The 14773-nt window shown below is 41.3% G+C and overlaps 1 protein-coding gene across 3 annotated transcripts in view; it reads right to left on the bottom strand.

Annotated features, from left to right (window-relative positions):
* CUL9 (cullin 9) overlaps window positions 1-14773 on the bottom strand; it is a 352312-nt gene that overhangs the window by 236080 nt on the left and 101459 nt on the right. For all 3 annotated transcript variants that reach the window (XM_085856907.1, XM_085856905.1, XM_085856906.1), the window contains 3 exons: window positions 13978-14195; window positions 12027-12249; window positions 11189-11285 (listed from right to left, as the gene is read on the bottom strand). In XM_085856907.1, the coding sequence (XP_085713033.1) occupies window positions 11189-11285; window positions 12027-12249; window positions 13978-14195 (538 nt within the window). The remainder of the gene's footprint in view (window positions 1-11188; window positions 11286-12026; window positions 12250-13977; window positions 14196-14773) is intronic.

Raw genomic sequence — 14773 nt, 5'->3', positions numbered from 1 at the left:
TTTTTTTTTATGGCCGGATGCCCTTCCTGACGCCAACCCTGGTCGCCTCTTACGACACACAGGGATATGGTACACCTATTCTAACCGGGGCATACACCGGGACCAGTACACTGGTACTCATTTCGACGACCTCGGAAGGATGACAGGCTGAGTCAACCCCCTGGTGTTAATTCAGCAGCCAACGGGGTTTAAACTCAGGACCCTGGGATCCCAAGCCACCACCCTAACCACGAAGCCAACACCAGGCTTATATATATATATATATATATATATATATATATATATATATATATATATATATATATATATATATATGTATATATATACACATGGGGTGGAGGTGGGGTTAGTAAAGAGAATGATATGTTTTCCTTAATGACTGATCACACACACAAAAACAAACTCATGCCAGAACAGCTGTACACACAACAACACAGCAGAGTTTACAATGTTGCCCGCTGGCACATCTGCAAAAAATTTCATATCCCAGTTCCAGAAAATTTATGGGAACATAAACCAAAAGTAATCACTGAAAACATGGAAGTACCTTCCGCTCACGTCCTAACTAAGGATCACATTTGGCGCGAACATAAAAAACAAAGCATTCTGACCAGATATCAGACTTCGGTACCAAAAAAAAAAAAGAGAAGAAGGCATTGCTCATTGAGGTGTTAATAACAGTGATTTTGGACTAAACGATGCAGAAATCAAGAAAATGACCAAACACCAAGATCTCAAGAATGATGTGAGAAGATTCTGGAAGTTGAAGAATGCCAAAGTTGTTCCAGTGATAGCTCGACCTACAGGAATGATGACAAAGAACCTCACAGAGATATTAAACTTGGGGGCAATACCACTGGGCGCTCACCTGGGAGTGGCTGGATAAGATAACCAGGAACCCACTGGTAGTCGTTGATGACACACAAAAACAAAATGGAGAAGAAAGTGAATAGCTATGGATTTTTTTTTTAATGCCATGAACAACCTTGGTACATCACAGGTGATAAAGGTTGTGGTCAACTTTCATCGAAATTGTGTGTGTGGTTTCAGAAAAGAAAGAAAATACATATATTGGGGGGCAACCCGCACCCATATCCCCGTAGAAACCCTTCAACTCCAATTTTTTTCAATGTCGTGAACAAACTTTAGTACATCACGGGTGGTGAAAATTGTGGTCAAGTTTCATCAAAATTGTTTGTGTAGTTTTGAAGAAGAAAGCAAATACATATTTTGGGGGGCAATCCCCCTTATATCCCCTTGGAGAAGATTTTCCTAATGTCATGATCAAACTTTGGGACGTTATGGGTGATGAAAGTTGAAGTGAAGTTTCATCAGAATTGTGTGTATCGTTTCTGAGAAGAAAGCAAATACCTCTTTGGAGAGGGGCAACCCCCTCCCACCCCACACCCTGTAAACTCCTTCTGACCCCTTCAGACCCCGTTATATTTTTTGAATGCTATCATGGGTGATGAAGGTTGTGGTCAAATTTCATTGAAATCGTTTGTGTAGTTTGAGAAGTTATTGCAAGTATTTGTGGATGGACAGACGGACCACGCACGATCCCATAAACTCCCCAGAACTACTTTACAGGTGAGCTGAAAACCATGCCTGGGAATATTATTACAAACGAACTACATTTGGAAGCTGTCTGGGGCTCAGCGATGATCCTGAAGAGAGCCCTCGGTACAAAACTTTGAGAACAGAAAAATTCACATCTTGGTCCATGAATAGTGATTCCTTACTGAGATGAAGATGGATGATTTGATCCCACCCTGGGAGAACTCCATTCCACATTATGAAACCCCATATACAGATACCAATACACACACACACACACACACACACACACACACACACACACACACACACACACACACACACACACACACACACACACACACACACACACACACACACTTTTATTAGTATAGATCAGTGTTTCTCAACCAGGGTTCCCCGGAACCCTAGGGTTGTGCAAGAGGTCGCTCGGGGTTCCACGAGAAACAGTAATAAATAAGCTAATGTATTTTTGAGTAGTTTTGTTTGATTTAATATTCGTAATTTTACTATACACGTATGGCATATTGTTGGAAACCCCTTGGTTATTATAATAGAGGCTTCAACCTCTTATATTATTTACAATTATAACAACCATAGGGAATGTATTTAACGATGTCTATATGGCGCCAGTGTGAAACCACCCTCACTGGTTAGTGGACGTCCTGTACACGGCGGATTCGTGTATCATTGAGTGACTGACTCAAGTACGGGACGCATGCACGGTGTCCATCTGTCTTCTCTGTGCTTCCTAGCACGAAGTCTCTCTCTCTCTCTCTCTCAAGGTTAGTTCTTCTGTTTACCTTTATTGCTTCAGCTTTATTTGTTTATCAAGTTACATGAGGTGTGTTTTTTAATTGTCAAGCAGACTCGGGGTTGACAAACACTTTCAAAAATGACGTTTTTAATTGACCAAGCAGCACAACCAAATTACAAAGCAAGCAGATTGGCCCAATTCAATCAGATTTTTTTAGTGGTTTGAAACATGTGTTCAAACAGTGAATCGCGGAAACTTGCGAGAAACGACCTCGTGACGTCATCAATGTAAACAAAACAAGAGTAATAGGAGGTACGACGCAGCTGCGATAGCGAATAAGTCGAATATTTTTTATTATTTATATTTGAATCTGTTGTTGGTTGTTTTTCAATTGTAAATATTTGTCACATGGTTTGATTTAATGCCATGAATTAATTACGATAAGTGAAACAGCTGCTGTTGTAGACTTCCTTTTTCTTCTTCATTCGGGAGTAAGGATTGTTTTTATTCACATCTGAGATTTGTTTGAAATTACCCTCTTATACGGGCAACGCTGTGATTAATAAAACGAGGTAGATATTAATAATGGTATATAATAATTTTTATGCAGGGGTTCCCCGAGACATGAAAACTATTTCAAGGGTTCCACAAGGGTAAAAAGGTTGAGAAACGCTGGTATAGATAGTCTACCAGTGCGACGATTTCCCGGGTTCAAATCGAGCGAGTTGCTGAATGACAACATAAATCCCCCGCAGGATCCTCACGTCCAAATGACACTATTACTGTGCAGATTGGTATCTCTGAGCCGGGCAAGTGCTGTGCCGAAGGTAATCACAGCGCAAATCACAGCAAAAAGAGCGAAAACCTGGAAGAGTTGGACAAACCAGTGACAGACGACATGTGCAGCGAGCTCGATATGGCGACTCTCGACGAACCACCGGAGCCAGCAGCAGAACGTATATGAAGGGGCTCGACATGGCTGTGTTTCTTTGTCCCGGTGGCGAGACGAGGGTGAAGTCAGGTTTTTATTATCCTGGAATGGCCTCCGTATCCAGATTCTTGATAAAGAATGCTCCAGGAAGTTTAACCAACATTTGCAAAGTTCCACTCACCTTTTCCTCAATTTAAAACACCACAACAGCATCGATAAAATATAAAAAAACAAACACGCTCGTTTTCCACAAAACCACATGTCCTGTCAGATCAGGGAAAAGCCTGCTCGCCCTCTGCAGTGATTATGACGCCACACATGGGCAGAGCATAAATATGCACATGGAAAAATATGAATATGCATGAGGAAATAAATGGGTGAAGCATGAATATGCATGAGGCAAGAAATGAGTGGAACAAAAATATGCATGAAGTAAACATGAAGATACATTTTACATTCAAACTTGGTGACCACACCGTGGAAGAACCTATGAAGCTGCTCTATACAACATAACATGGTGTGCATTTAAAACATGGGAATTCTTCCAGGTTCTTTGTAGCTAATTCGCCTAATCAACTCAGATCATGACGATCATTTTGGTGATTACATTCCACATCAGAACACTCCAGTGGAACGCCACAAAAAAAACATCACACACACACACACACACACACACACACACACACACACACACACACACACACACACACACACACACACACACACACACACACACACACACACACACACACACACACACACACACACACACACACACAGTAAAGTCTTAAATGGTCGACAGGTTCTTTGCATCATCTGGGTATTTTGTGGCTTTTGGGTCATCTGGGTCTTTAGGAATCTTTGAGGTCTTAAAGGGCCTTCAAAGGTGTCTCAGCCATTTAAAGGGTGAAAAGGTACATTCCAAGAGAAGATAATTAGTTAACATATGTACATAATTAATAGACACAAAAAGAACAATTCGCACACACTTCATCCATTTTTCATTGAAGGACCCAGTGCTAGAGTTTCTTCTTCTTCATATTTATGGACAGACGGATGGCCATATGGAAATAGTGAAATAGTGAAGTGGCTTTACCACTTAAAAATATGGCTGCCGAACCACATGACCGATGACATCATCTGTCTAAAAAAGCTATGCTTTGGACACCAATGGGGGAAGGAAGAGGGCGACTCCAAGAAACACATAGGGAAGTGTTGAAAATGAAAACTTTGGTCAGAAAGGAAGAATTGCACTGCAGTATTAAGCCAGGAAAATTAGCCCCAAAATTGGGCAAAGGTCAAAATAATTGCAATAGAATTTATTTTTTCACAATGCATTTTTGTAATGTCTCGAGTTCAACATACTAAAAGTCTACCACAGTCAACTGATGGGAAATATGACAAAATTACGTTTTTCAACAATGATGTTGTGATACTTTAAAAATATCTACTCCTTTACAATAAAAATGCCATTTAAAATGTATTTGACTAAAACCACTGTCAATTAATGCATTACAATCAAGGACAGTCCTGTTTTGATTAGTTCCATAACAAATAATCACCAAGATTACAGGTTTTTTTTATATAAAAATTAGTATTTTACCAGGCAAATGTCTTGAAAAAGTAGCATTATTTTAGCAGTGATTTTGATACTTTCCTTCAAACTTTATAACATGCAATGGTATTGATGTATAACAAACTTGTTCACAATAAGTTATGTCTAATGTACATTTTAAAACAAATTTGAACAGAATATGATAAGTACTTGCAGTGCTATACCATTTTTGGTGCATTAAGATTACCCCTACCCTCAAATGCATACACTGTCGACCATTGGGGAGTCTCATGTGAGAACCATTTCTTTGTAAGTAAAATGTAATCATATTTATGCTTTGCAATATAGCCATATTGCCAACAGGTATGGTTAGTGTATTTATACTACATTCTATAAAGTCATTCTATGCAGTCGTACACATATCTCTTGATAAGTGTCCATTTAAGAATCGATATCATTTAAGACTGGTGAGTTATACGAAACAGTTCAATACTCTCCACAGGTTGTTTTGCATTGTGTTTCTTTCAACAAAAAGTAGCATTTAACCTGATACATCTCCCTAATAACCGACAAAAACGAAATGCTGGAAAAAATAAAGTTTACACAGTTTGACAACCAAGTACTTACATTTTTTAATCCAGCTGTATTGCCAACAACTATGCCAACTAAATCTATAACGTTCTATAATACATTCTATACACTTATACTACATTCTAGACAGTAATACTACATTTTATACAGCTATACTAAATTCTATGAAGTCCTATGCAGTAGTATACATATCTACTGATCAATGTCCATTTCTGAATAAAGATCATCATTTAGGACAGGTGAGTTGGAACATGCAGTTCCACGACACTCTCCACAGGCTGAAGAGCAGTCAAAGCCATGCTTGTGACATGAGCAGCGTGCAGTGCTGCAGTCTGTTCTGCAGCTGCACCTGACCAGTTTCAAGAGATTTTCAGATGCTGGAGGCATGTCGCTCATTATTGCTGACATTAAGCCCTTTCCTACTTGATTTTCCACCATAGATGATGACCAGGGCCTTCTCACCTGATGTTATGATATCTGCTTGGGATGTGTCAGGTTTACAGAACATCTCCACATGCTGTTGCAACTGGCTGTACTTCTTCATAGCCAATGCCTTGCTAATAACAAACAAACACGATGTGGTATCACATCCAAGCAAAGCATGGATGAATGGTAGGTGTTTGCAGAGGCCGTCACCCAGTCTGGATTTCATGACATGGATATCCCAGAACTTTGCTTCTTTTGATTCATGCCTCGACTCTGGCTTCATGAAAATTGCCTTGCTGTTTGGGTTAACAAAATGGCATAGCAGAACAAGGATATCAGTGTCATCTGCAACAACTATTGTTTCTCTGTCAGCAGAAACTGCAACTGCTGTTTGAACAATAAGAAGATCAGCATCTCCTCTGGCATGGACACTCTCACAACCAGCCTGCTCAAATAATTCACTCAACATATTGATGAATTGTTGTTTGTTTTGTTTGTTTCCCCAAACACTTCTTTTTTCACAGTCACAATCATATTGGACTCGCAATGTACAGTCACTGTGTTTGTTCCCCTTCTCCGGTGTGTCATATCCTTCACTGAGGGTTCCTCACTGTAGCCATCAAACACAATAACACAATTGCCATACTTCCTTGTCACGTAGTGTACATAAATGTCACAGATGTCTTTGAACGTTACACCATGAGACCAGGATACACGATGCAATAATGCTCCTCCATCAAGTACATACAGTGGTTTGGTAGGTGTTGAACATTCATGGGATTTCACCTCATTCCAAAGTGCAGATGCAAATACTGCCTTATTTGCCTGCCGTGGAGTGCCAGTTGACTCAAACAGTGCAGCAGGATAGCCACATAGTTCATGCTTGAACAACTCATGTGAGTCCACGTTTTCTCTTGCAGCCACTACCGTTAGCTGTTAGAACAGTGCCTGTGGGTCAATATGCACAGCTTCCTTGTTCAATATAACTGCAGTTTTTGAACCCAGGGTAATTGTTTGTTGCTTTCGCTTGAAAGAATACTGTTACATCTTGTCCTTGCATCAACAGAAGCATCTTATTGCCAACTTCATCAGCCTGATCAACATTGACAGAATCTTGTGCCACAACACCAGAGACAATGCTACGCAGTGATGCATTTGTTGTGTTGAATGGGTTCCTTGCATGCAAAAAATTGAATAGTTTACAAGTGTCTGCACAATCTCTTCTCTGTCATGCATCAGAGACTTCTATGTGTTGTTCACTTGTGTTGTACATGACATTGGTGTATTGTTGCATTGCTTGGTTCACTTCAAAACAGGAAGGCATGGATTTTATCCAGACCAATCGTTGCAGCTCTGAGATCCCCCTTCCCCATGTAAGACCCCCAGTAGATTTGATGCTGCGCATCAACATCTGTTCAATTATAAGATCCGTTGAAAGACCTGCCCATAATCTGTCACTGCGACGAACAACATGTCGACCATCCATAAACGCAGTGTAGATATCTGGGTGGTCAGTTGGCAGTGAGGCCATTTGCTGAAGGTACAAAAAGGTGGTTCTTGCATACAAGTTATGTCCAGCAGCAGCAAAATATGGCAACATATCTTGTACAGTAGCATGGTGGAGGTTTCAGTTGTCAGTTCTCTCAGCTCCAAGGAAACGCTTTAAGATATCTATCATTTTCACGTACTGCAACCATAAGCAGCTTGTACGGCTTATCTCATTTCTTTGCTTCTCTTGCTCCAATTTTGGACTGATGTCCAATATTGCTGTAGTGGTTTCATCATCTATGGCAACATCTGGATCTACAAGCAACTTCTCAAACATTTCTTTTACTTTCACAAGCAAGTTGTCTGCAACACCTACATCACTGTCAAAGTTGTCTGAAGTGTTGTTTTCTGTATCATCAAAACTATCATCAGCTTCCTGGTCATGGAAGAGCCCTTCATCTATCTGGCCTTTGTCATCATCCTGGATTTCAAAGCTTTCATTGGTGGCACCTGTGCTCGGTAGATTTGGCAGTGGAAGCTTCAATGCTTAAGCAAGCAAGACAATGTTTAGGGCTGCATCAACAAGGAAATGACCTCAATGAGCTCTGGCAAGTGCCTTGCCACTGAGCATGTGTGTCACTGCAGAGCTACCATTTACCACTTCCAGTATTTCAGACAAACCAGAGTTTTCCATGAAATGGCCTTTGCATCCCAGGTAACTCATCTCTGTGTGTAGTCCCCCTATTCTCAACACAACTGACTTTAGGCTGCTGTCACATGGTTCATTGGTGATGATAGTTTGGCCCTTCCACCATAGTGGTTGGTCAAATGTTATTACAGGGGTAACTTTGTTTTGTTGTGCTTGCTCAGCCAGAAATAGCATCGTGGAGTAGATGCATGTCATATCCGTTGGGTCGAGGTCAATCATAGGCAGGAATACCACAGTTGCCTTCCCAGGATGGGTTCCCTTGTGCACCATCTGCATAAATCCAGATCAGCCTGGACGTGACATTTGCAGAAATTGTGTAAGTGTCCATAGGATATCTATCTGAGGTTTCTGAACTAGTACCTGGTTCATGGATCGAAGATAGGCAAGCTCATGGAAACATAGCTTTTCCTGCCCCTTGGGATAATTGTACTGATGTATCCTTATCTGGCCTGCCTTGATAATTTCATTGTGACTTACATTTCTTCGTGGGACCATGCTCGAGATTGTTTTCCCTGGTATTAATGTGGCAATCATCCCCATCCCATGGAATGTACCAAGTCCATCAAGTGTTCGGATATTATGATCTACATTATCTGCCACATACTGAACAAATTGACCTTCAGATGCAAATGCTGTATTGTGTTGTGTAACAGAAGCACTTCGCTCAAGCATTTGGACTTCCTAAAATATGAGCTGCAGAAGCCATGCTGGTGCAGGGAATCTATAAGGAACCTATTCATCCAAATTCCATCCAAATTTGTTTTAAAATATGCATTAAACATTTATAATGTAATCAAGTTTGTTGTACATCAATACAATTGCTTGTTATAAAGTTGGAAGAAAAGTATCAAAATCACTGCGAAAATAATGCTACTTTTTAAAGACATTTGCCTAGTAAAATGCTAATTTTTTTTTTTTTAAACTGTAATCTTGGTGATTATTTGTTTATGGAACTAATCAAAACAGGACTGTCCTTGATTGTAATGTATTAATTGACAATGGTTTTGTTCAAATACATTGTATATGGCATATATTGTAAATGAGTAGATATTTTTAAAGTATCACAACATCATTGTTGAAAAACGTAATTTTGTAATATTTATCATCAGTTGACTGTGGTAGACTTTTATTATGTTGAACTCGAGACATTACCAAAATGCATTGTGAAAAAAAAATTATATTGCAATTATTTTGACCTTTTTCACTATTTTGACTGGCCTATATGCAGAGAGGATTGCTTGAGACCGAGCACGATGGAGGAATCTCGTTGCAGCCCTGTGTGCTGAAAAGCACGGAGGAGGAGAGGGAGAAGGAGGAGAAGGAGGAGGAGGAGGAGAAGGAGGAGGAGGAGGAGAAGGAGAAGGCCGGTTTCTAATGGGACTTCTGCTGCTGCATCGTTTTGTCGATTTATTTGCAGTCTGGTTCATAGTTGGTTCGGTTAAGCTTCATGCAGGCACTCAGACTTCCTTCTGTTAATCTTGAGCGCAAGTTGTTTTTAACGTGATGCAAGTGGGAGAATGTCCTTTCACACATGCAGCTATATCCAACCATTGTTAACAAAGCAAACATGACATTCTGCATTGTGCTGTATGTAAGTGAAGGTTTGCAGAATCTGGTTATGCCCTTTGGTAATTTATTCAACAAGTCAAGTTGAGCGACTTTGCTAATTCTGCGCATTGCTGAGCAAGAAGTTCCAAGTTTGAATTAGGGGTGTGAAACAAAACACCTCTGCAACTTCCGACTCCAAATCTCCAACCGAGGTGCATCGAATCACTGTCAGGTCCAGTGCTTCCACACGAGTTTCATGGGGACAAATGAAGAACTTCAACAAAGTGTTGTATCTGCGAAGATCCACAAAACAGTACTTGAACGATGTTTGGACATCAGATGTAAACATCAGAGCTGCTGTAAACCAGAGCTGTTGCTCGGATCGTCCACCATGCATGAATCTCGAAACACTCGTCACGTCTGAAAGCGAGTCAGTCTGACAGTCTTTGATGACTCTGATGAACACATTCATTTTGGATTCAAATGCAAAAACTGCCCGCTGTAGAGACACGACAGTGGTTTCCCTGGCCTTGAAGCTGACCATTCAATCGATTTAAGTGACCTGTAATGTCCGCAAGATCGAAAACTTGAGAAGCCACTTACAGTCTGAAAATTCAGGATGTGTAACACCTTTTATTTCTTTCTTGGCCAATCAAAACTCGATGAAACTACAGACTCAGGAACACAAGCAACGATTAGAACAGCACTCAGTAGATCACATACCTCCACCAGGCTGAACAGTTTACGTTTTGTATCCCACTGATAGGGCGGATCCAAATCCAGACCTAAACAAAAATCGAATCGGCTTGTTCTAATCACCGAACCGACTCATCCACCACGTTCTGTCACGTCTTGTCCACAACTTTTTGAGATATAATGATATGCATAGTTTTTGGCCGCATCTCTCAATAGTGAAGGATCAGATAAAAAAATTATCGTATCCGGATTTGGATCTTCATCAAAATCAAATGATTTGTCCTCGTCACACACCCAACATCTCCACCAAAATTTCGGCCGAATCGGTCCACAACTTTTTGAGATATCCTATTCAGAGACAAAGAGACAGACAGACAGACAGGGGTGAAAACATAACCTCTGTCCACCCTCGGTGGCAGAGATAATAAGATCTGTCTTCATGCTGTGGGTCTGTTCATGCAGGACAGACCAGGGGCAATAAACAACAACAACAAGATAAGTGGGTGGGGGACGGTGGGTGGATCTAAATTAAATAAATATACATTAAAATATTACAACCTGTGGTCATTTGTAAATATGCTTTATAAACAAATATCGTAATTTGAATGAAGTGTTCGGTCTGTTTATTTCATCTTTATTTGTGCATTTCCACCGATAACCCGAGGCTCCACGAGCCAAATTGGAAATTCCGGAAATGTAATTCCATCGTTATACGGAACATCGATGAGAAGAAAATAAACCCACACGTTGCTTCCTCATGCCAAGCATTACCAAAAAGTCGACTCGATCGATGACAGTGAACAGTGTGGAATCCCTCCGATCAGAACAAGCTGGTTAAAAGCACGAGCTGAACACGTCCTTTTCTAAAGAACAAATATATTACCAACAGAAAGTACAAACAGAGGAGGAAAATAAATAAAACCCACTTACCTCCTGCTCAGGAACGTTATTTCTCATTGCTATGTGGATCGATTCAATGCACTCATGCCATGAGTAAGTCTCCGACAGGAGGTATTTGCTGAGCACTCTGCACCCAGTTCACACCAATGGTTTCAATTACATACCTTGACTGAACATTTGATTTTTAAAAACACAAATTGGTTCGTAATTGAGGACTTGTAAAAACGGGCGAGGGGGAAGGAGGTGGGGGGAAGCAGGAGTGGGGGTGGGGTGGGGGGCAGAGGGTGATGAGAGGACCAAGCTGAGTCAGGGACCGATGTAGTGGGGAGTCCAGGACTGGTGGGAGTTGGTCAAGGACATGGGGAGGGGGTCGAGGACCGGGATAGGGGTCGAGGCCCAGACATGGGGAGGGGATCGAGGACCAGGAGAGGGGTCGAGGCCCGGCGTGATGGGGGAGTCAAAAATGGGAGGGAGTCAAAAGCTGGCAAGGTCAGGGACGGATGGAGTTGATTACTAGGTCGGGTCAGGATGGTGGGTGTGATCGAGTCCAAGACGAGGGTGTATGGGGGGAAGAGTCTCGGACGGGGGTGTGTGAGGGGAAGAGTCTCGGACTGGAGTGTGGGGGGAGAGTCTAGGAATGGGGTGTGGGGGAGAGAGTCTAGGAAGGGGGGGGGAAGAGTCTCGGATGGGATGTGGTGGCGGAGGAGTCTAGGTCAGGGGAGGAGTCTAGGTTGGGTGGGGGGAGACTAGGATGGAAGCAGAATAGGGGGAAGAGGAGTAGGGTGAGAGTAGAAAGGGTAACAAGGAGGATAAAAATGTGGGTGAGGGGATAGGAGAGGAGGGTAGGGTACCACTTAACAGTCCTTGCCTTGCAAGGGCCAGTTGTGCAAGCCTCTCAGCAGGCAAGATGCGCATCGCTTGTGCTAAGGAACGGAAAACATCAGGTTCCAACATGGCGGGTGGAAGGACACCACCCTCCTGCTTCACCAGCCGTTCCAACGCCATAGCCTGGTCCTTGCCAAAAGCACCAAGTTGCAGCCGTGTCAGCAACACCTTCAACTCGAGTTCCTTCAAGTTCTCCCCTTCATCCTCTGTAAATAAGTGTTGAATTTCAGAAATAATCAAATGCCACTCTTGAGTGGCGGCTGCTGATGCCTGCTGATACAAGGCCTCACTCTTCACCACCATCCCCTCCCCCCACGTGTCATCAACAGATTACAACAAACGCATCATATCATTTCAGAGATTTTCATCCCTCTCTGTCCGTTTGTTACTTGCAAAATCGAAGATTTTTCAAGTATATTGGTCAGTCGATTTTGTTATTCTGTCTGTCTGTTTTTTCTGTGTATGTGCAGAAATATCTCAAAAAGTTGTGGACGGATTCGGATGAAATTTTGTGGACAGGTTTGGCGTGCGACAAGGACGAACTGATTAGATTTTGGTGAAGATTCAGATCCGGATTCGACTACTAGAATTTTTTTGGCGATTCTTCACCATTGAGAGATCGGGCCAAAAATGATAGAGAGCACAATCTCAAAAAGTTGTGGACGGATTAGGCTGAAACTTGGTGGAAAGGTTGGGTGTGTGACAAGGAAGAATCGATTCAATTTTGGTGAAGATTCCAATCCAATAATTTTTGAAGTGATTCTTTACCATTGATAGGTGGGGTGAAACTAATATATAGCACGATATCTCAAAAAGTTATGGACGGATTCGGACGAAAAACTTGGACAAGTTGGGTGTGTGACCACGATAAATTGATTCGATTTTGGTTAAGATCCGAATCCAGATCAGAATTATTTAATTTTCAAAGTAATTATTCACCATTGAGAGATTAGGGCCAAAAATGATATAGTACTGCAAAGCATTATATTTCAAAAATGTATTGGGCCTGATACGTTCTGGATCAGGCATTACGTGGCAGAGGTATGCGCTCCACAGAGTGCCCTTCTAGTTTATTTAATGTTTTCCTTGTCTAGATTTTTCATAACACATTCACTCACAAATAAAACTGGATGGCATTCATAGAATACATACTCTGGTGCGATCTTGAGAAGGACTTGGTGCAAGCCTACTCTTGTTTATTTTGTCTTCTTCGATCCAATATGGCTGTAAGACCACATGACCAATGACGTCATCTTTATCAAATCATATTTCCCATGGGAAGTTGGTCAATTAGAGAAATTTTGCATTGGTCGGTTAAGTGGTTTCTCCTACAAAGACTTTCCCTTCGATTCAATATGGCTGCCAAACCAAGTGACCATGATGGTCATTTTTATGAAAATCCTGTTCAAATTTCAAGTCAATTGGATGAAAATTGACAATTTCAGAAATTCTGGCCTATGTTGACCTTTTGACCTTTGTTAACCTGAAATATAATTGGTAATTAAATTCACTGAGCAAATGTGCAAATGCTCTTCAAATTTCGTCAATCGGATGAACATTTTTAAATATGGCTATGTTGACATTTTAACCCATGTTGACCGACAAAAATAGTTGGTGGTTGAATTCTGTGACTTTATATGCAAATCCTCTTCAGATTAATCATCAATCGGAAGAAAATCGAGGATTTTAGAAAATCGGCCTATGTTGACCTTTGGCCTATGTTGACCTCAAAAGAGAGAACGCTATATCACATGGTCATACAACAAATGGTAAAGTTTTAATTTCCTCCGCTGTACGTTCTTAACAAAATGCAGACACGTACGAGGTATGATGTATGTACTAATGCTACCGATCGCTTCATGACACAGGGAAACAATCAAAAATATTGATCCTAGATATTGTAAGGCTGAAAGCATTGGATTATTGAGACAAACCTTGCAAACTGTTGCTGTCAGCAAGGCCGAGGTGAGAGAGGTTCAGCAAAGCCATTGTGGCGAGAGTGCAAGCATGTTGCATGCTTGGGGTTGTGTCTCGGACACAGGTGAACAGTATCTGCAGTGTCCCACAGTGAAGCAAGCGCTCCGCCATCGTGCGATTGTCCTTTATGAGCATCAGCAAAATCAATAGGCCGTTCTCCACTGCACCTACACAACTGGTACACCGGTTGAATACAACATGTTGTTAAAGTCCAAATGATGATGCTCCAGTAAAGTGAGATGTGCAATGTGTACACTGTACAGGTTTACATCCCAGATGATCCCAAAGTCATACAAATGGTGATGAAGTAGCAAATTATATTAAAGCAGAATAAATCAAAATGACAGCTCCCACCACCACACACTCAACATTGAAACATTTCACTTGACATATTGTCATTTTTTGCATCTGGTGCATTTTCCTTTCCATGCCCATCCTCCCTTTCCATCCTCCCTCCAAAGGATGGAGTCATTTTGGACCCTGCTCGAGAAAAAGTAGAATTATTTAACTCTGTCTCCATTCAAAAGGCCAATGTCATTGCAGCCAACCTCAGACACCATTTCTTCTCCTACTTGCTAATATAGTGCCGTGGCCAAAAATATTGGCACCCTTGTACTTTTTTTCAAACAATGAACCATTTCTTCCAGAAACATGTTGAAATAAAAATAAATTTTGGCATCCACAGATGTATTTCTTTGGTTAACAGTGGAACAAAGTGGAATAGAGCTGAAAAAAAAAATTACTAAATCTTCG

This window comes from Eptatretus burgeri, chromosome 15 (assembly GCF_056783735.1).
Source record: "Eptatretus burgeri isolate ZD-2024b chromosome 15, Ebu_testis_v1, whole genome shotgun sequence".
In the NCBI taxonomy this organism is placed as follows: domain Eukaryota; kingdom Metazoa; phylum Chordata; class Myxini; order Myxiniformes; family Myxinidae; genus Eptatretus; species Eptatretus burgeri.
Note: the sequence above shows the minus strand (reverse complement) of the source record. Positions and strands in the feature narration are given on the sequence as shown.